At 47.8% G+C, this 19505-nt stretch overlaps 5 protein-coding genes across 5 annotated transcripts; 1 reads left to right on the forward strand and 4 right to left on the reverse strand.

The window, feature by feature from the left end:
* Nucleotides 1-887, reverse strand: KD926_005030 (ribonuclease H family protein; the record flags this gene model as incomplete). The annotated part of the gene is made up of 2 exons (XM_053095440.1): nt 1-92; nt 519-887. Coding segments are annotated over 2 exons (461 nt in total), but the record flags the coding sequence as incomplete, so codon positions are not given.
* Nucleotides 888-2985: 2098 nt separating this feature from the next.
* On the reverse strand, nt 2986-7224 carry KD926_005031 (uncharacterized protein; the record flags this gene model as incomplete). Its single annotated transcript, XM_053095441.1, has 5 exons — nt 2986-3391; nt 4668-4824; nt 4901-4917; nt 5279-5374; nt 6335-7224. The coding sequence occupies 5 exons, from the start codon at nt 7222-7224 to the stop codon at nt 2986-2988; spliced, it is 1566 nt and encodes a 521-aa protein (XP_052949889.1).
* A 2545-nt stretch (nt 7225-9769) lies between these two features.
* Nucleotides 9770-12383, reverse strand: KD926_005032 (putative feruloyl esterase; the record flags this gene model as incomplete). The annotated part of the gene is made up of 6 exons (XM_053095442.1): nt 9770-9931; nt 9995-10098; nt 10159-10249; nt 10706-11041; nt 11093-11866; nt 11928-12383. The coding sequence occupies 6 exons, from the start codon at nt 12381-12383 to the stop codon at nt 9770-9772; spliced, it is 1923 nt and encodes a 640-aa protein (XP_052949890.1).
* Nucleotides 12384-15123: 2740 nt separating this feature from the next.
* Nucleotides 15124-15732, forward strand: KD926_005033 (RTA1 domain-containing protein; the record flags this gene model as incomplete). Its single annotated transcript, XM_053095443.1, has 1 exon — nt 15124-15732. One exon carries the CDS (start codon nt 15124-15126, stop codon nt 15730-15732), a length of 609 nt encoding a protein of 202 aa, XP_052949891.1.
* Nucleotides 15733-15960: 228 nt separating this feature from the next.
* Nucleotides 15961-18855, reverse strand: KD926_005034 (glycosyltransferase; the record flags this gene model as incomplete). Its single annotated transcript, XM_053095444.1, has 7 exons — nt 15961-16184; nt 16264-16901; nt 16957-17304; nt 17363-17726; nt 17783-17943; nt 18013-18703; nt 18756-18855. 7 exons carry the CDS (start codon nt 18853-18855, stop codon nt 15961-15963), a joined length of 2526 nt encoding a protein of 841 aa, XP_052949892.1.
* Between the last annotated feature and the right edge of the window lie 650 nt (nt 18856-19505).

A 19505-nucleotide genomic window follows, 5' to 3' on the forward strand; every position in this document is an offset into this window, starting at 1 on the left:
GCCTCCTCGTCGTCCTCCTCGTCCAATCGAGCGAATCGGAATTGTTGAAGGAGGCCTGTTTGTTGCATAAATTCGGTAACGTAACGGATCGCCTGCGGGTGTAACATAACTGCGTTATAATCCTGTATACGCCTACGCAGTCCTTCTATCTGATTGAAACAATCCATCATTATCCTCCGGCCGGCCGTGTGCAGCGAACACTCCAGAAGGACGTATCTAGGGGTTTGAGACCCTAGGTCACAGGCGCACCGGTCAGAGTCGACCTGTTTGATCTTGTAGAGAAAGTGCCTTAATCCTATCCTTATAGTGCGCATCTGAATAATAATCGAGGTATACAGTTTACTAAGATGCTCGTAAAGCCGTAGATTCGACTTATTTGGCTTAAGTAGTAGCCGTCTCGTCAGCCTGCCTATTTTCTGCTTTTTCTACTGTTTTATCCACTCTGTACGTAAACGTTAGCGGATATCTCTTTTAGCTGCAGCTGCGAGCTATATAATCGGTCGATCCCGCAGCTTTACTGGGCTTAGTTTAAGTCCTTTTATCGCAGTCCCCTTGGCTATCTTGTCCGCCTTTTCGTTTCCTTCTACCCCGATGTGAGCGAAAATCCAACGCAGTTCAGTATCTTCCAGGCTCTCGCTACGCAGGGCCCTGATCCTCCCGTAGATAGCCCGCAGTGCGTACTGGCCCGATAGCCAGCCAGGGTTGCGCACAGCTTGAATAGCTGCCTGGCTATCTGAGAAGACCGTGACCGGGATAGGCTTCGCCCGATCTAGGGCCATTCGGGTCCCTTCTAATTCCCCCACGTAGACCGTAGAATCCAGTTCCGTTTCCAAGTGTTTCCTGGCGGTCCTTCCTGCTCGAATAGAGACTGCGGCAACTCCGATCATTCCCTGGTAGCCGTTTCCGTCTGTATACCAGATCTGCCGGTTCTCGCAGCAGACCCTATCGTGGGTCTAAACTGCCTCTTCTGCCCCCTCAATGATATACCTCAGGGGCAACTCCTACGGGACTAATATATGAGCCCGTCTGGTCTTTCACTCCTCTTGCCTGTCGCCGTGTGCATATAGTGGGCCTATTTTCTTCTACTTCAGTGCCTCCATCGGAGAGTATCCGGAGGCCTTAAATGCTTTTTTCAACCTTTTCTAGTGCAGCCCCCGGGGGCAGGCTGTAGCGGGCCCGGTTTGGATCTGAATGGCTGCCTCCTGAATGATTTGTTGTATCTGTATTCGTATAGGAGGGAGATAAAGCTCTATTTCTAGTGCGGCAGAGGCTGTATTACGAAATACGCCACTAATAAGAACAGCTGCGCGGGTTTGAATCCTCTAGAATTTATTGACTGTTTTCTGAAGCTTCTTGGAACTGACTGTCCGGCTCGTAGAGCTATACTAGGTAGCCGCCCCGTAGAGTAGCTGGAGGACTACCACTGTCAGATAGATGCGGCACATGCTCAGCAGGGAGGTCCCTCAGGTCGAGCCTAAGATGCTGCGGAGTGTTTCCAAAGTCCCGTTCGCCTTAGCAAGGGCCTTGGCCCTGTAAGTATCAAACGAAAGGATCCTATCGATCCAGATTCCTAAGTATTTGGCGTGCTTCACTGGCTTGATAATAAAGCCGGTTGCGTGATCCTTGATAGGCGGCTGGTCGTAACCAAAAGGTTCCACTGGAGGATCCCAGTTATTAACCTCTGGGTCTTCTCCCTGCTACGGGCCAGTATATATATATTCCTGTAGTACGCGTCATTCTATCGCAGGATCAGGGCGAAGCGGATTCTTAAAATGAATGAGTTCGAACTTATCGGGGGCGAATTTGGACGAATGCTGCCTTGACCATACCGCGGCCTTACCCAGGGCCCTCTCTAGAAGGCACTGATTGACCGCGTAGCTATCCGAAATGGTCAGGGTAGCAACATCGTCAATCTACCCGTAGGAAACCGTCTTGCCTCTCTCTAGAAGGGGTGGCTGAATCCGAAGGGCCTCAATACCGTCGATCGATAGGGCGCAAATGAGGAGGGTATTAAATAGGAGAAATAGGATTGACGATATAGGGGACCTCTGGGGGATCCCAGTAGGGATTAAAATAAGGTTGCTGAGATATCCGGGGAGCTGCAACCTTGTAAAACGGTTCGATAGAAAGGATTTAAGCCAGCCGGCGAAGAAGTCGAGCCCTATCATACGTAGATTGTGAAAGAACCGTATATGCGAAACGTTATCGAATGTACCAGCTATATCTAGAAGTAATATACTGACTTTCCGGCCCTTGCCCCAGCTCTCAAAGATCTGATCAAGGAGTAACTGGATCAGGTAGTCGACTGAGATACCCCTGCGGCCCCCTAAATGGTTCCTAGGTAGGAGATTACGTTTTTTTAGGGTCCAAGCGATCCGTACTGTAGCTACGGCCTCCAGGATCTTACTAAGGGTATTCAAGAGCGCTATAGGTCGGTAGGATTTAGCGAGACAATAGTCCTGAAAAACTGTTTTACGCAGTACTACAGTAATCAATTGCTGAAAATATTCCGGGTTATGCCCCAGACGTAGGCACGCGTTAAATATTTACGTTAGTACAGTAAAGAAGGAGAAGACCTTATTCAGCTAATGCCAGACCTTATTAGGGATGCTATCCGGTCCTAATACTTTATCGGGAGGCGCTTGCCTGATACAGCAGAGCATCTCGTGCTCAGTAAGGTCCGGAAAGTCGATCTGGGGAAATATCCGGGCTGTAAGAATGTCAGAGGTTAACCGGAGGTAGTTCAGGAAAGAAAACTTTGCGAAACGCCTTTACTTTCTGTTTTGCGGTCTCTGCGAGCCCGTTATCCGTTTTTAGCGTCAGTATAAGGTTTTCGCGGATTTCTTTGTTTCTCGCCCATTTAGCTGCCTTCCACATGTCTCGAGGGCCTGATTCGGCGGCCTTGCGGACCCAGGAACGGTAGCCCTGGCGCAGTGTCTTAGCCAATACCTTTCCTTTGCGATTCCTGACTTTGGTATAGCATTTTTACTGGAAGCCTGTAGTAAGGTCGGTAAGGCCGTTCGCAATAATTGATTCCGTATATTTATGCCGGAATTTTCGGGTGATCTTGACCATTTCGCGGCATTCTGCATTAAATGAAGGGTTTGTCCACTTGCTGAGCTTCGCCCACAGGGTAGAGGCAGCGATTCCTTGGTTAACCGTCTCGATAAAATATTCTATAGCGAGCTCAATATGCTGTTTCGCTTGTAAGGGAAAGGCCTTGCTCTGTAGGTTAAGATCCACGAAACTCTGCAGGTCCTTGACGCTGCAGGTTTTCCAGTTCTTTTGTCGCTGTGTCTTAGGGATTTTAGTGATAATATCCAGAAGAGTTCGTATAAGATAGTGATCCGAATCTGCGTAAACTCGTTCGTTAATCTCGCAGGTAACGAGCCTAGGGGTCAGGTCCTGTGAGCTGAAGACTAGATTGATAGTGGTTCTGCTTCCGTTGCGTTCCTACGTAGTAGTGCCTGGCTCTAGCCAGAGGTCCAGGCACCTTGTATCTATCAGTTCCAGTAACTGGTCGAACGAGGGGTCTCTCTTGGAGCGTTCTTTCTCCTACGCCGGATGGTAGAAATTAAAGTTACCTAACAGGAGCAAATAAGGGTTAGTAAAGCTATTAGTGAGACCGGTAGAGATAATTAGGAAAGTAATAAAGTTAAAGGTAACGTTATCTATTTCGTTAGATCAATTATAAATATTGAAGATGCGCATTTATTAACCGTTAGCATCCGTGAGCTCGAGCTCCTGAACGTCTTTCGAATGCGCTATATATTTCCAGATACTGGAATCGATTTGGCATAATATATAGAGACACACGCGGGCCCGCTCGTTTCCTATCTCGGTCGAATCCGGGTATAGGAACTGGTGGGAGCCGTTAGCAGGATAGTAAATAGTATCCTAGTAAGGATTTTCCTAAGGTTTTTGCACGAAGATAAGATCAGCCTCTAGGATCGTAGGGTCCCGGAAGAACTGTACTATTACTTTATCTTTAGATCGATTCGTATTATATTGAAGGATGTAAAAGGGCTTGATCATAATCGATCAGCTCTAATGCGTTTCCGTAATACTGAGCGGGTCCTTGTAGTAGAAGCCGTAGTAGGTACAGTAGTTAGTACCGGGGACTTCGGGAGGAAAACAGTAGGGGTCTCATTGGCCGAGATCGATCGTTCTCGGTATGCTGCTTTATTGCGGGATCGTTTCGTAGGTAGTATCTTGTCGGTTAGTAAATTAATTGGTATAATAGTTAGGTATAAGATTTCCTGCCGTATTGCGGACTGGATACGGGCACTCTGGCACGTTCTTTTAGACGAGATAACGTTCTGCATGCTACTTCTTCGTTTACGGCAATCCCTAGGCATCGGGATTACTGGGGCAGGCATCTCCGGCTCGCTCTGCTGACCGGTTTTCTCCTGGTTAGATTGCGGAGGTGCATCCATTCCGTCTGCAGCAAAATCCATTCTATTATCTGAGGGTTTACTAGCTACAGGAATTACTTCTTGCGAGCCGGCGTGCGGCAGCGTAGATCCCAGTTAAAATTGGACTGTTAAATGATTACAGACGCTTGCAGGTCTACTAACGGACCTTATATGTCTCTCTGAAAGGCTTATGTGCGGCTGGCTGCATCCCTCGCTGTTGAACGAGCTGGAAGCCTCCGTACCGTTACGTACGGAGAACTGAAAGTCCTGCAGGTAAGGAGGGACCCGATATTAGACTTATCGGTATACTGCTGCGGCTTAAATCCGGTCCGTCTCTGCTGTATATCTCGGATACCCTTTGTGCCAGACAACGTGTGCTTTTCTATACCCTGTACAGCGGCATTCTTGGCTATTAGTAAACTTGTGGAAACAGTTCCGGGTCTCGTGGCTACCCCTACATAACCTGCAAGTTATTTCATTCGAACAGACAATTCTTATGTAACTATATTGTTAGCAGTTAAAGTACCGTTAGATACAAGTAGTCCGATTATATAATACTGTCTTATAGATAACGCTATCCCAAATAGTATCTCGTACGATTGCCTCGTTGGCGTAACGGAAATCTAAGAATTCTACAATCAAAGCAGATAATTTCTGGTTCTTATAGTTAGACGGATGAGTAAGTCACGCGATACACGTAATTTAGGGACTCTATAGAGCTTTCTTGTTTACCTATCTAGCAGTCTCTATTCTTTTCGAATAACTCGTTAATTACCCGTTATTGTTTTGTATCGGTAGTAAGGTTCCCGATTGACTTAAATACGATCTCATGTACAATAATACCCTAAGAGGGATGCCGTAACATAGCTCTCGCGCTTAGGTAGTTGATCCATTGATTGTAGGTCTTGGTAGCTTCAGCCTCAGTGGCGTAACGGAATAAGAGACTTAGGTTACCGGATCTAAACTGTTTAGCAGCTACAAAACGTACCTTAGTTAGAGAGAAAATCCCTGTTTAACTGTATATTTTCTGTTTTGCTGTTTCCGTTTTCTGCTTGATATCCGAGATCGTAAGACGTCAGTAGATATATACTGCATCAACATCCCGTAACTTAATAATAATTTCGCGATCCTTACTGAGCTCCGACGGAGTGGCCGGGGCGGTACTAGAGGAACCGTAAAACGAAGTTATATGGGCCGGGAGAGGCGCGTTACGGATTACAGAGGTTTAGAACTGGTTATTTTGCTTCTGTATACTCGATTGAGTGTGATAGGTTTGTTCTTGGACATTCTGAAAGGTCTGCCGGATGTTGGCTAGCTCGGGGCCGATACGGCAGTTAGCGGTCAGAATATCTACAATTTTGTGTTACAGAAAATTGCAGACATTAGCTATTTACTGTATGAAACTGACTACCAGTTTAGGGAGCTGTTTCTCATTTAATTCGTTAAATGATAGGTATTGCTGCGCATCTTTGTTGAGGTTCAAAATGCAAAAGAAAAAATTCTGATTGTGCATGTTTACTGCCTCGGGGATCCCCGAAAGGGCCGGCCACGAGGGTTTTGCCCCAACCATATCGATATCCCCTATAAAATTAGGCTCAATCGATAGCGGCTGGGGTTGATAGTAAACTGGCTAATTCTATAGGCCGTAGCCGTCGTGGTGGTTGAGTAATTTCAAAAATTTGGTTCGCGTTGAAGTTGTTGTTTTAAGCGAGCCGAAGATTACGGTGCTCTTCTTAACCCGACCCAGCCAGATGCGACGTCAAATAACTTCACACAGTGTACGTCGTTCCGTCCGCTGCTTTCATGTTTATAAGCTAACGCTCCTAGCCAACTTTACCGAGGGCGTATACACCGACTACAAGTACTTTATCGAACATGACCTCAAGCCCCGCTTCGATTTTGGCTTTGGCCTTACATACACGACCTTCTCCGATACAAGCCGCGAAAACTCGGCAGCAACCTGATGTGAAGGCGCAAAAATGGGATAAACATTTTGACGGAAGAGGTTAAATAAGCCCTTCGGGCTGTCCAAGGCATGAAAATACCAAAAGTTTCCGACTTGCCAACCATTTCTCATAAGAGTGGTCCTATAGGAATAGACATTGTTGATAGGAGGAAAGAGTTTTTCTTCCTCCTCAAAAATATCCACGAACTCTTCGTACGCCTCCCTGAATTCTCCAAGGTGCTCTCCTGTTAAGTCATCGACTGAGCGGCCGGTCAACCAGTATGGAGGACGCAAAGTTTCGGCTGGCAGTGAACAGGCCCATTCGAGATCAATCACAAACTTAACGTTCCATTGGCTGTCAACGAAGATACTACTAGGATGGAGATCCGTGAGCCTATAAAAAAAAGGTCCTTCTCGATGTTCTCTTTTAGAGAAATGAGGCAGGAGTGCTTTCATCATCGTTAATCTTGCCATCTGAGCCCGGCCATCATCCGCATCGCTGACGGAGTTTGGCTGGTTCCGTATACGACTATCATGACAAGATAGAAGATCAAGATAGTACGCGTCCGCTACCGAGTAGGTCAAACTTCGACTAACGTTGGTCGAAATCCCCGAGTTCTCTAATTGATGCAGTCGAAGGGTGAGAGGTCGATTAGAAAGTCGCAAAGCCCCATTCGAGTCCAAGGTCCAAGATCCTATGCGAGGTAGCGGCACCCGACTTAAAGAGAGCATAATGCGAGAAAGTCCCTTGAAAAGGTTCGTTCTCTTATCCCGTTGATGGCGGTGTTCATCCCAAGTCTCTGAGAGCATTTGCACATCTGAGTTGCCAATATAATCCATAACCAAGTACCCAGTTTTGAGCATAGTCGAACGTTGATGGCAAATATAGGGACAGGGCAGGGAACATCCCAAGAACCACATAATAGATCTTTTGATTGACCATAGAAATCTGAGCCCCAAAGGGGTATTCTGCGGTTTCGTAAACTGCATAAACCACACGTTAGACTTCATATAATCAAGAACGATATCAATTGAGCTTCCATACACTTTGGCCACCAACAAGTCCAAAACCCCATAACTGTGGAATAGGTATTTCCGGACAATTCTCATGTATCCAGATAAACGTTGCAGCTTCGCAGCGAAGTTTTTCATCAACATTGCCGGGATTTCTAGTTTCTCCAACTTCATTGGAGAAGTGGAATGGCCAAATCCGAGCAAATCTCGGCTATCAAGAGACATCGATTCCTCAGATTCTAGGTCACTCGCCAAATCCGGTAGGTCTGTCCACACATAGCTGCCTTTCAATTCTAATATGGCAAGAAGAACTCCTTTTTCCCATTTCGCTGAGCCAGTAGAACGCCGAGCTAGATATTTGAATGTCTACGCTTATGGAAGCAAATCTAGTGTGCGACGAAAGCAACCTGGATGGCCCACAAACTTAATCTCTGGCATACATTGCATATCATGTCGATGAAATGGGTAATTCGCTCTTTGACTGGGCTTCCAGCACGTTGTGTAGCGTAATATGATATGGTTGTCCAAACAGTGAGGACAATCAGTTGGAGCTACCAATGTCAGCATGAACAGCAAGGAAGTGTATTCTTTCTCGGAAAGGAGCAGGATTCACCTCCATCGACAGCAGCCAACAGTCAAGTACAGCCCCTAAGACCGCAATGAGAAGAAAAATAGCTGCCATTCCATACATGCAATATATAGCACAGCGTAGCTGTGATTGGGTCCGGGAATGAGCTATTGTATGCCTATCTAGCCACGATAGGGAGGACGCCAAGACCAAATAATCCAGAAACAGAAGGAAAAGTACGGTGAAATGCAGCGGATGATAAACGTATGTACCGGTCAACATGGTCGTTATTTTGATCAAACAGGAAGAGACCGCAATTGACGGTAAGGATATTCTCAATGTATCGTAGAAGCTTCGCAGCGCAATGATCATCCAAAGATACTTTCGCTTGATAGTTAACACAAATCCGAGAAAGGAGTAATAGCACTTACTGCAAGTGAAGATGGAAATAGGCTGGTTAACCCCGCAATCTACTCCATTTCAGTATCACCTGGTCCGTTCCAGCTCAATCCAACTAGCACCGCTTGTAGAAACATCATTGGCAAAGATACTGCAAGGTGAACCTTCTTGTGCAAAGAATTTCCCTGGAAAGCTTCATGGGCCAGAACAAGACGTACAAAACACAGGAATAGTAACACTGTGGCAAGTACTGCATGCACAAGAGGTGAAATATACATCACTGGCCTAAGATCAAAGAGAAAGATATCGATCTCAATAAACAATCTTTGGACAGGACATTGCCACTTACGATTGCGCTGAGGCTTCGCCAATCTTACATCTTCCAACTCCTTTTATCGGATGAGCGGACAGATGCCAACCTTCGCTATCGTTATGGCCAAACTCCGCTGCATGTAGCGGTAGAAATGGGCGATTTCGGGGCAATTCAAATGCTCGTACGAAATCCACGAGTTGATGTCAACCGTGTCAACCACCAGCAGAAAACTCCGCTGCTTCTGCATTTCGAAAGATACGGCCGCTACTTTACCATTGAAAAAAAGCTACTCATTCTCGAAGCCTTGCTTTTGAGCCCCCATATCGACCTGAACCATCGAGATGAGAGAAGACGTACTGCAATATGGCATGCAATGGACAATTCAGAACCAAGGCTGGCTGAATTGCTCTTGATGTGGATTTGAACTGCATCGATAATCTCGGTCAAACTCCTTTGGCACAGGCTGCTAGAAATGGTTCCATGCCCCTCGTCAAACTCATACTCCGACAGCCGGGAATTCGAATAAATCCGCAACGTGCCGATGCAGTACCGCCTCTTTGGTCAGCTTGTTAGGGGTGCCATTATTCCATGGTCGAATTTCTCTTGCAAAATTCGGCCGATCAACCAAAAAAGTCCTGCAGGAACGTCGCCACTTTGGATTGCACTGACTATGCGGCATCAGGGCTTATTAACTCTCACTCTGCTACTGATCTTGAATATTATCGATCTCCTTCTCACCTATCAAAAGACTATATCAGTCAATGACAAAGGTCCTTAGTTCTTTACTCCGCTCATATTCGCGGCGGCCGACGGTGCGGTTGATATTATCAAACTACTATTGGACCATCCTAATATTGACTTTCTGCTAACATTCTTCACCCTCTTCTTCTACTGCGTTAAGGATGCAACGACTGGTGCTACGTACTATCGCAATGCTGTCTACATTGAGCTATTGGCGCAACGCAGCGGACTATCCTCTTCAGCCCAGAACGCTCCCCAATCTTGGCAGTGTCCTTTTTGTGATCACAATGCCAAGGCTGCACTGCTGTCGGGCGGCACATCGAGTGTCACAATGCGGAGAAGTCCCACCAACCAGGTCCCCCCACCTCGCTCACTCAGGGAGATGGGATGGGCACGAGCATCTTCTCAGTGTCGGGCGATGCGAAGGCGAAAGGTGAAAGGCTGCTGCAGCGTTGCAGTTCTGCAGCAGGGGGGATCTGGCAGTCTATAGTCAGCCATTGCGAACCATAGGGTCCAATCAACTGGGTGGGTGAGGGCTAGGACCATAGCAGTTTGCCGACATTGAAGCCATAATTTGGCAAATGATTTTAGTCACGTACTACCACATTGGTGGCCCGCGGAAGGGAGGGAGGGAGGTTGAGGTGGTTGAAGGTGAGCCAGTGATCAATGGTGACGAAAGCCGGAGCAAAAGCGGTGGTGCTAACTACCTTAAGGTACTAGCTGCATGGCGCGACATGTATGCGTATCTAGGCTCTGCACGTACCGAATGCCGTGGCATCAATGTAGGAATGTAGGCAGTCTCCGTGGGACGAGCCTTTCAACGAGGCTATGCTCATGGCACTGGTACGAGCATTCTGGCATCGCGGTGGGATCAGCAATATCTTTGTTGACGATGCATGGAATACCACATCTATAATCGACCTGGAACGGGCTGCTAGTAAAGCTGCGGAGATGCTGGCCCCTGCTGTACTAGATTACAGGCGGCGCCATCGACGGGCTGCTTGAAGGGAAACTGCGTGAGTTTAATGAGGCATAAATAGGGTTCGCGGGCATATTTGAATAAGAAGAGCATGAAACTAATATAGGCAAGCTGAGGTTCTATACAATGTCCTTGAATACGGTTTCGTGTTCAATGCTCTGGTGCTTATACTACATACATGAATGTGGCAACTACAGTGCCTCCATCGCTGTAAGCTCTTGAAAATCGTTCTATCTAAAATTTGTTGACCGATCAGGTCGCAGTATCTGTACATACAACGACGAAGTGTGTTGGGCCCGTTTTTGTTCACTCAAACCGCTCAAACACAAACGTAGTCCCCGGCCCTGGTAGTCATCTTCGGGCTAATCTCCTCCCTCTCACACTTCTTGAGAACGGCCATCTGGGGGTACGGACACAGGAGCCTCTCAAACTCAGGGCCACCTTCAACTGGCGTGTACAAGTGGGGTAGCGACTCGGGAACAGTGCCGTTCTCAACCCAGGCGCGCAGGGCATCGAAAGTGTTGCTCGGCTGCCCGCCGTTGCCCCCTGAGCAGTGCAGTAGACCCGGCACCTCGAACATGCGGTAAAACTCACCCACGTTCGGTAGGACCTTTGATACTGCGTTGTAGTAGTGTTCGGTTCCCTTAACGGTGATAATTTGGTCCATCTAGAAGAGGGTAAGCAACGCGCATGTACCAGGATGTTGAGCTTCACTTACCATGCCATGAAATCCAAGAATTTTTCCGCCACTTTCGTAGAAGCTCGTCAAGTCGGGGTCATTCGTGCCAATGATGGCATCATACAACTCGATCGACTTGGCAACATCACGGTCAAACTCCGCAGGTGTCATCTCTCTATAATCCCAGTTGGCGTCCTTCTCGACAAAGTACTTCAGCCAAACATCGCCCAGACCGAGTGGCACGCCCACGCAAGTCCCATTTTCGGAACAGGACGTCATGGCTGGACCGAGGGCAGTTGTCAGTCCTTCGCCTGAAGTGCCTAGCGGACTCCCCGTGTTGGTTCCGTACCACACAAAGTCGTCGTTGGCGGTCCGTGGACCGGTCCATGTGGCTTTAGCAATCGTAGCCGCCTCCTTGGTAATGGTCTCTGTCGTGTTTGTATCCGCGCAGAAATATGCCTGTCCGACCACAGACAACGCGTCAAAGTCACAAGCCGAGTCATCGGAAATCATGCTGTCGTAGACACCGTCGTGCTTATCGCAAGCCTCGATGGCCGCCTTCGATAGGGCGTCCAGCTCGCAGGGGCGAGGTACATAGTCGGCCCACTCCATAACGAGCTGCGGCCACAGAGTGAACGCAAACAGCTCGTTCCAGTTCGCAGCGGGCGCACAGGCGTGAATCCCGTCGTATGCGTCCGGGTAGCGTTGGGCGAGCATCATGCCCTGTCGGCCGCCCTGGGAGCAGCCATTCCAGTATGCATATGCGGCAGGCTGGCCGTAGAAGTCCTCGACTACCGCTTTCGTCAGGATAGCCTACAAGACATAAAACGTTAGTATGGCTCTACGAAGGATCGGCGTGGGGGGCTTGACAAACCTGATCGTGGAGCGAGATCGATGCCAAATCCTCCAAAGCATGCACATTAGGCGAACCGTCCGCGGTCAGCGCCCAGCTGTCTGGAGTCTGACCGAGTCCAGCATCTGTTGTCGAAGTGGCATATCCCTCGCCGAGGGCTCCCATCATGCTGGCGTAAGTGATTTGGAATCGACCCGCAACCCAGCCTCCGCCGCCGCTGGCTTGAATTCGACCGTTGTAGTTATCCATGGGAAGCCATGTCTCGACGTTTACGGTGTCATTTCCGTCGATGTGTTCGTAAGAAACAGTGACGTTGCAGAATGTAGCGTTGTCGACGGAGACAGTCGGGTGCCCGAGGTAGAGCTTTGAGGTGGCGATGCCGGTGTAGTTCTGAACCAGATTGACTTCGAAAGCAGTGATGTTGGCGCCTGGGAGAGCCGGCACCTGGAGTGCGTTCAGCGAGCAGTTAAGTGCCATGGTGATTTCAGTGTCGAGAAAAGAGTGAGAAGATGATGTGTATCTGGGTGGGTGACTGGTCGAACTGAGAGCTTACAGATTGGGACATTGTATGCTTAAATACAACTCTGTAATTAGGCCAAGCCTGTCTTCCTGTATTGCTAACATTGCAGAAGAACAGAGTGGAGAGTACGCCGATCTGGCATTAAAAAGACACAGCCCATTCACTAAGGTGAGATATCTAGTACGCTATCCAGAGAGCGAGATTTCCTACTCCACAAACAAGAAACGTGCCTGGTTGGGCAAGCTATACGAGTATACGAGTATACAAGCTTGCCCCTTGCGGCTTCTCTTCTCCCCAATTGACTCTCCACCACCCGCTTCTCGAGTCAAGCCTTTCGTTCGGCGGCCGGCGGTCACACATCGATCACAGACGGGTTTGCGTTCATCGCACTTGACCTTGCGCTGCTTGCAAACCCGACATCCTAGGCGAGACTTGAGATGGGCTCTGCGTGCCATTTCGGACAGCATCGGGTGGAGAGCGATCTACATGGGAAATGGCTAAGAAGGGACGAGAGCGAAACCGAGCTTCCTTAAGGTTGAAGCTTGGGCCATGGTGACCTCGTATGCTCGGGTTGCCGCATTATGTCGGTGGGGTGTCTTAGAAGAAGACTCCCTTTACCTCGGATGCCAGCACCGTTCGGTTAATTATTGGCGTATTCATTATGGCTCTCGACCAAAGTAGGCAATCGTCCGTTAAGGTTTTCAGGAAATGACCATGAAACTGAACAGCCCCGCGCAGACTACCTAAAGTTGAGCTGGTCTGTGCATACGCGTATTCGGCCCTACATATCTAACTCAAAAGATTGCGCGTAGAGTGCAGGCACTGCCAGGTGATAAGAAAGATCCACCTTCTCCGTATCAGTTCTTAACGACCTTATGGCAATATGAGAGCTGCGCCGATCGCTCAAACTTCATGTCGTGCTAGCCGAGAGGCTACATATACGTCACCAGCTGTGCCCCTATACCGCAGCCTAGCCACTCCCATGATGATGGCCCCGCCGCTATGCTTCCCATAGAGCTTTCCCGCCCGCTCTACGCCCTTGCTACCCCATCAATTCTTTCGTTTTCAACAGATATCCCAGTACTGACTCACCACACTCCAACTTATGTATGGGCCTTTGTCTCCCGGGCTTTGTCTTCAGCCACGTCAAGCCATAGGAGTGTTTTGGAAATAGTTTATACGCCCTCATTGCATGGCCATTGCTTGTCCCTTGCGGAATTTTTTTTTTTAGAAAAAAGGACTAAGCGCGGTTTATTACGGCATGCTAGCATGCAATTCTCCATACTCCAGAATCAATTTATTGTGTTACGATGAAGGTATGTATCGGTTTGACTTCATCTGTCCTATATTGGGCCTCCGCGGGAGAATTGGTTCCATAGACCACGTAAAGTACTAATGGTGCGAGGTTTGCTACAAGGTTGATTTGACGTAGATGGGAAAAGGTGATCACTAATGTGCGTCTATTATGTAGGCGTGGTCCGGAGCTTATAGCTTGATTTTGGCATAAGGTTGGGCGAAGGTTGGAAGCATAAGTTGATGACACCAGTTTTTGGGACATGCAGTACATATTCTAAGTCAACCTTCTATCAAACCGCAAAATGTGCCCGGGGTATTCTGGCATGGATTTGTTCAGCCCCAAATCGCTTGGCGGACTGTTACGCCCAAGAATAGTTTCGAGTATGGACCTATCTGGATCTTTGAAGGGTGTCTAATTATTTAGGCCTAGGACCCACTTTTATAGTACTGCCTAGCAGAAACCTCGATCCAATATGCCAGCCCTCATACTTATAACATCAGTTACCCTGTAAGGCATCGTTTAGTATAGATGCTTAAGCATATCAATATCTAGGCCTTCCCATATCTCCTGTGCTGCTTTTAGCAATAGATCTAACGTAGATTCATTGTTCGGAAGGTGAAACTAGCTATGAGAATTTGCTATATCACGCTCTATAACGGTATCTTACAATGAAGGAAATAAGCAACTACATACGTGCTGCAAGTGGAGAATTAAATTCCTGCTGATTTCATTTTGGAATCAAATTGACCGCACACTGTAAGGTACTGTTCTCATGTCAAAAACCCTATACGCGTATTCGAGCCACCCACCCGGGCCCTAGCGAGGCTGAATAAATTTGGGCCGGCGCTAGCTCTTGGGGTGGGCTGATGCGACCTGTACAATCTAGGTACGCGATGTATTTTCGGAGATACGCCACAGACCAAGGCTCCTGGATTTAGATGTTTCCAAGTTTAATTTCTAAAGTTCTACAGAGCTTTCTTTTCTATTCATACCGATCGCAACGTATCCACCTTTTGATGTCTCTCTTAATCGTTCATTCTTTGTTTTCATTACCTTCTTCTGATTTTCTCTCCCTGTCTTCCGTTTTATTCTGGACCGACCGATTGCTCAAAATGCAAGAAATTGTCCCTCGCTCATATACCTTTTGGTATTATACTCCATCACTGCCTGCGGCAGTCATCTTCATGCTTATATTCATGGGATTGACTGGGCTTCATTCCTGGAAGTTGTTCACGACCAAAACGTGGTTTTGTATCGCTTTCACCCTCGGTGGCTTGTGTATGTTCACACACTTTGGAATTGATCTGTCTACCAAGCCCTGAAAAAAAGCTTACCTTTCTTTCCTAGTTGAAATAATTGGCTATATTGGTCGCGCTATCGCACATAGTAATACCACTACTATGGGGCCATATATCTTGGAAAACATCTTTATTCTACTCGCCCCTACGCTATTTGCCGCCTCCATTTACATGACTCTGGGCCGTGTAATTCGTCGCGTCGGGGCGGAGCATCTTTCGGTTATCCGCGTCTCGCGTCTGACGAAGACCTTTGTCTGGGGTGATGTTTTGTCTTTCGTCGTCCAAGGCAACTCGTCCTCTCTCTCGATTCTGGGTTATCCTCAATGGGCAAAAGTTGCAGTCATTGGTGGACTAGCGATTCAGCTTGTCTCATTTTCCATTTTCTGGATCTCAGCCCTCGTGTTTGAGAGACGCATCCGCCGCGACCCCACTCCAGAATCTCTCCTACCAGGGATTCCGTGGAAGAAGGCATTGTATATGCTATATGCTGTCAGTGCCTTGATCATGATTCGCTCAATTTTCCGCATCATTGAGTATGTGCTTGGAAACAACGGGTATCCGTTGCAACATGAATGGACGCTTTATGTCTTTGATTCTGTGCCGATGGCGATTGTCATGATTATCTACCTCACGTGGTATCCCAGTGATATAAAGTCCAGGGCTGATATTGAGGGAAGCATGCCCCTTGCATATGTGTACTCGGAGGTCTGATTGAAACCTTTGAAGTCGGGATTGTCTTCCAACTTTGTCTTTTCTTTTTCAAATGTTCTGTTTACATTCAAATGTTTCTATTTGGCGGTCTCTATTTTCTTTTCTTTTTTTCCTTTAAAAACGATAGCATTGCAGCCGTCTTTTTGGTTGAAGTAATATGGGAAAGTCATGCAATGTTTATTAGAAAGTCCCCTACCTCATACGCATAGAGTCAACAAGTCAAGCTCACTACACATAATCACTGTCATCTTCTGAATCATCCTCACGGTCCATACGCATGAATCTGTCAACAACAACCCCGTCCTGTGAACCTCTCACCCTCCATTGCCGAGCCATGTCTTGGCCATCCTCGCGTAGAGAAGTCGCTATCCCCTTTTGGGTACTCTCAAAGAAGGCAGCTTTAACGCTTCGCTTGATACCTTGCCCAGGGTATGCGACAAGGCCGATGGAGGCTGCGGAATAAAAGGCATCAGCGACAACGGAGCTTTCAAAAAGCAGATATTGAGAAATAGCAAAGAAATAAGATCTTACCGTGACCCATCTTAGCAATCACGCCAAAGGTTCCCTTGAATAACCCACTAGCAAAGCCTAGAGCGCCTGCGTCTCTGGCACCCTTGTATGGTTGATAGAACGGATCAACACAGCTTTCAGCCATACCAATAGCGAAGGTTTTGGCACCGGCTAACATGCCAGACTTCCAGTCCGTAACCCTATCACTGTCATGAATATTGCCTCCATATAGACCCGGAAGGACACGAAATCCCTCGGCAGCAGCCAATGGTACATCGACCATGGTACCGGATACGAACTTTCCCAGAAATTTTCCCGAGGCCTGAGCCAAGGCTGAAGCCATCGCGCGAGCTTTGCCTTTCTCCTTTGGCTCTAACTTATTGGCCTCTGTCAAATAGTTCATAGATCGAGCTTTCCGAAGCGACGAAGAACTTTCTCCGGCATTTGACGATACAGGCAAAAGCAGCTGCGGCGAGTTTTTCGGTGAGTGTATCGAGGATAGAGAGTCTCTGCTACCTCCCTTGTAAACTTCGTAGGGCTTGTAGATAATATTGCCTCCCGCTTTGAGCATTTCAAATGCCATCCCCAAGCCAGCTGAAGAAACGCCTGTCACCGGGTCCCAGCGTTTGTTTTCGATGTGGATTGGGCATGCTTGGTATCTTTGTGTAGAGCATGATAAGCTTCAAATCTGCCAAGAACGATAATTGAACTTACAGTTTCATTTTACTCGGGTCTAGCACGTGGTTCTCAGCCAGGATTTCTGCAGCAACCTTGGATAGGTGGTACGTTCTTTTCCCTTTCTTGTATCTCCAAGATGCTGGGAATTGCGGTAGAAGCTCACATTCGGTAAGGCGTGGGAGGTGTCTTTGAAAGGAGGCCACGGCGGCCTTCACTCCTTGGTCTTGCTGCATTTTATTTGCGACATCCTGTGCAGCGTGGGTTGCTTCAGGCGTCAGGCAATAACGAATTGCATGGACAAGGTTTGGTATATTTAGTTGCTTGTGTGGTATGGGATCCGGGCCTGCATGAGCTGCAGAAGTCATATCTCCCCAGAAAGGTTGACTAGAGATAGATAAGTCAGAAGAGGGAAAAGCTGTGACACTCCAGCTAGATAACCTACTCGCCGAAGAAGGGTACAATGGTGGTTGGCTTGCCATTTCGCAGCCCGCAGGCTGTTGTTCCGGCACCACCATGGTGTACAATCGCACAAACATGTTGAAACAGCCATTCAGGTTGGCAATCGACCAAATAAAGTATATGAGGCAGGTCTGGCCCACTCAGGTTACTCCATCCACGAGAGATGATGGCTCGAACACCAGTCTCCTGGGTCGCTTGTAGAAGGGTCTCCGTCATCCTTCCTGGATTTTCAATGACGATGCTACCAAATCCAATGTAAATCGGGGGAAGTCCGGAGTTAAGGAATGCAACAACCTCGGAGTTGGGCTGATAATCGGGGGGGTCGCGGAAGAAAAAACCGCAAACATCTAATCCCTGTATCAGGAATTATTTTGGAATGAAGCAATAGGGGAAAGAACCATACCTGCATTCGCAGGCCAGTCATGTGGCTTAGGAACAAGACCAGGGGACCAGCAATATGTGTAAGGGATTTGAAGGGTCTTCAGGAGAAAGGGACCATCAGATAGCGATATAGGCTCCAGTCCCAATTCATACTTGCGCCAATCGTTGATAACACCCCCTAGACTAGACCAGAGAGATTGAAAAGATTAATCACCTATATTGTATCATGGGACAGAATCATTTGCAGCTCACCCTTGCCAAGATAGCCAATCCACCACTGAATAAGAGACACGGTTGATCCAGTCCTGATCAGGATGGATATTATACAAATTTGCCAAAGGATGCGGAAAAGCTCGGGTTGCGGTCCATGGCATTGTGAACATTAAGTGAATCGGGATCCCGAGAGCCTGGGCGCAGTGAACATGCGCGAAGCTGGGAGGATTGGCGATGATTGCGTTGGCGACGAATGGCGTATTTGTAACAGGATTAGGCATCAGACATGAATGCCAGCATCCATGAAGAATTTCCGCCATCATCAGACGATTCTTTTGGATATCGCCCTTTTGCAGGCTCTTCATACTAAGAATGAGACCGGGATTTTTGACCATGTACGCCATCAGATCGGCCGGATCTCCGCCTATGGGGTAGAATTCTAGCCCAGCTTCTGCCACGAATTTCTCGAAAACGTTATGCGTGGCGATCCGGACACGATGGCCGGTTCGTTGTAGCTCCGTGCCCAATGCAAGAAAAGGCTGAACATCCCCCCGGCTTCCCACGATTTGAATGACGATATTGAGATTGAACCTAGGTGGTGCGACAACCAGGTCTTCATAACTTGGTGGTGGTCCTGATGGAGGCGTGCTTTGGTTGGGAGACGTCGGAATTAGTCTGGACAGAGTCCGGCAGAGTCGAGAGCTCGCGTCGATCGAAATGCGACCATCATCTACACATATGGTTAGACTTGCTCTCTGATGGACTAGAATGGAACCTCTCACCGTTGACGCGAATACCCTCCAAGTCTTGCGGCACCGCCTCATATGGTGGAGGCTGATCCTGAGGTGGCTCTGTTGCCGCACCAGTTCCTTGGTGCTTCATATTCACGCTTGGACGAATTGGAAGCAATTCTCAAGACAAAATAATTTTCACAGGCACAGCCATAAGCTAAGAGAGAGACAACAAAAGAGGGGCTTCGACTACGTGTGTCAGAGGAAAGTGTCGACAGGTAAAAAGCATCACCCGAACAGGACTGATACGAGATGGAAAGTTTGACTTATGTAACGATCTCCCTTGACTGTTTTGCAACCCTGAACTAGTGCGGTGACTTTGTCTTGGTAGGGACCCGTTCAGGCGAAACGAGTCAATATACGCGTATAGATAACCTTTTCAGGACCCACCTGATAGCTAGGAAACACCTAACTATATAACAGGTAATTCCTCGGCAGGATAGAGTATATGCACCCACAGAAATGGTATGGAAAACCTTAAGATGCAGGACAAAACCCGTGCCCGGGCTAATCAAAACAGAAACGATGTATATCTAGGAAACGTAGGCAAGCTGTATACATGTGTATTTTCACAGCACCAAAAATAACACAACCGCTATGACGTGGTCCCATCCCCAAAAGGCTACTCAACATTAGTAATTGTCCCATAATGGTGAAAAATGGCACTGTCGGTTGACTTGGTCATTGCCCTAAGCAGATATCCTATCGATTCAACTGAATATAGGTATATGCTCGGTGGGT

This window comes from Aspergillus affinis (genome assembly GCF_023601865.1).
Source record: "Aspergillus affinis strain CMG 70 chromosome Unknown NODE_248_length_19505_cov_87_626313, whole genome shotgun sequence".
In the NCBI taxonomy this organism is placed as follows: Eukaryota; Fungi; Ascomycota; class Eurotiomycetes; order Eurotiales; family Aspergillaceae; genus Aspergillus; species Aspergillus affinis.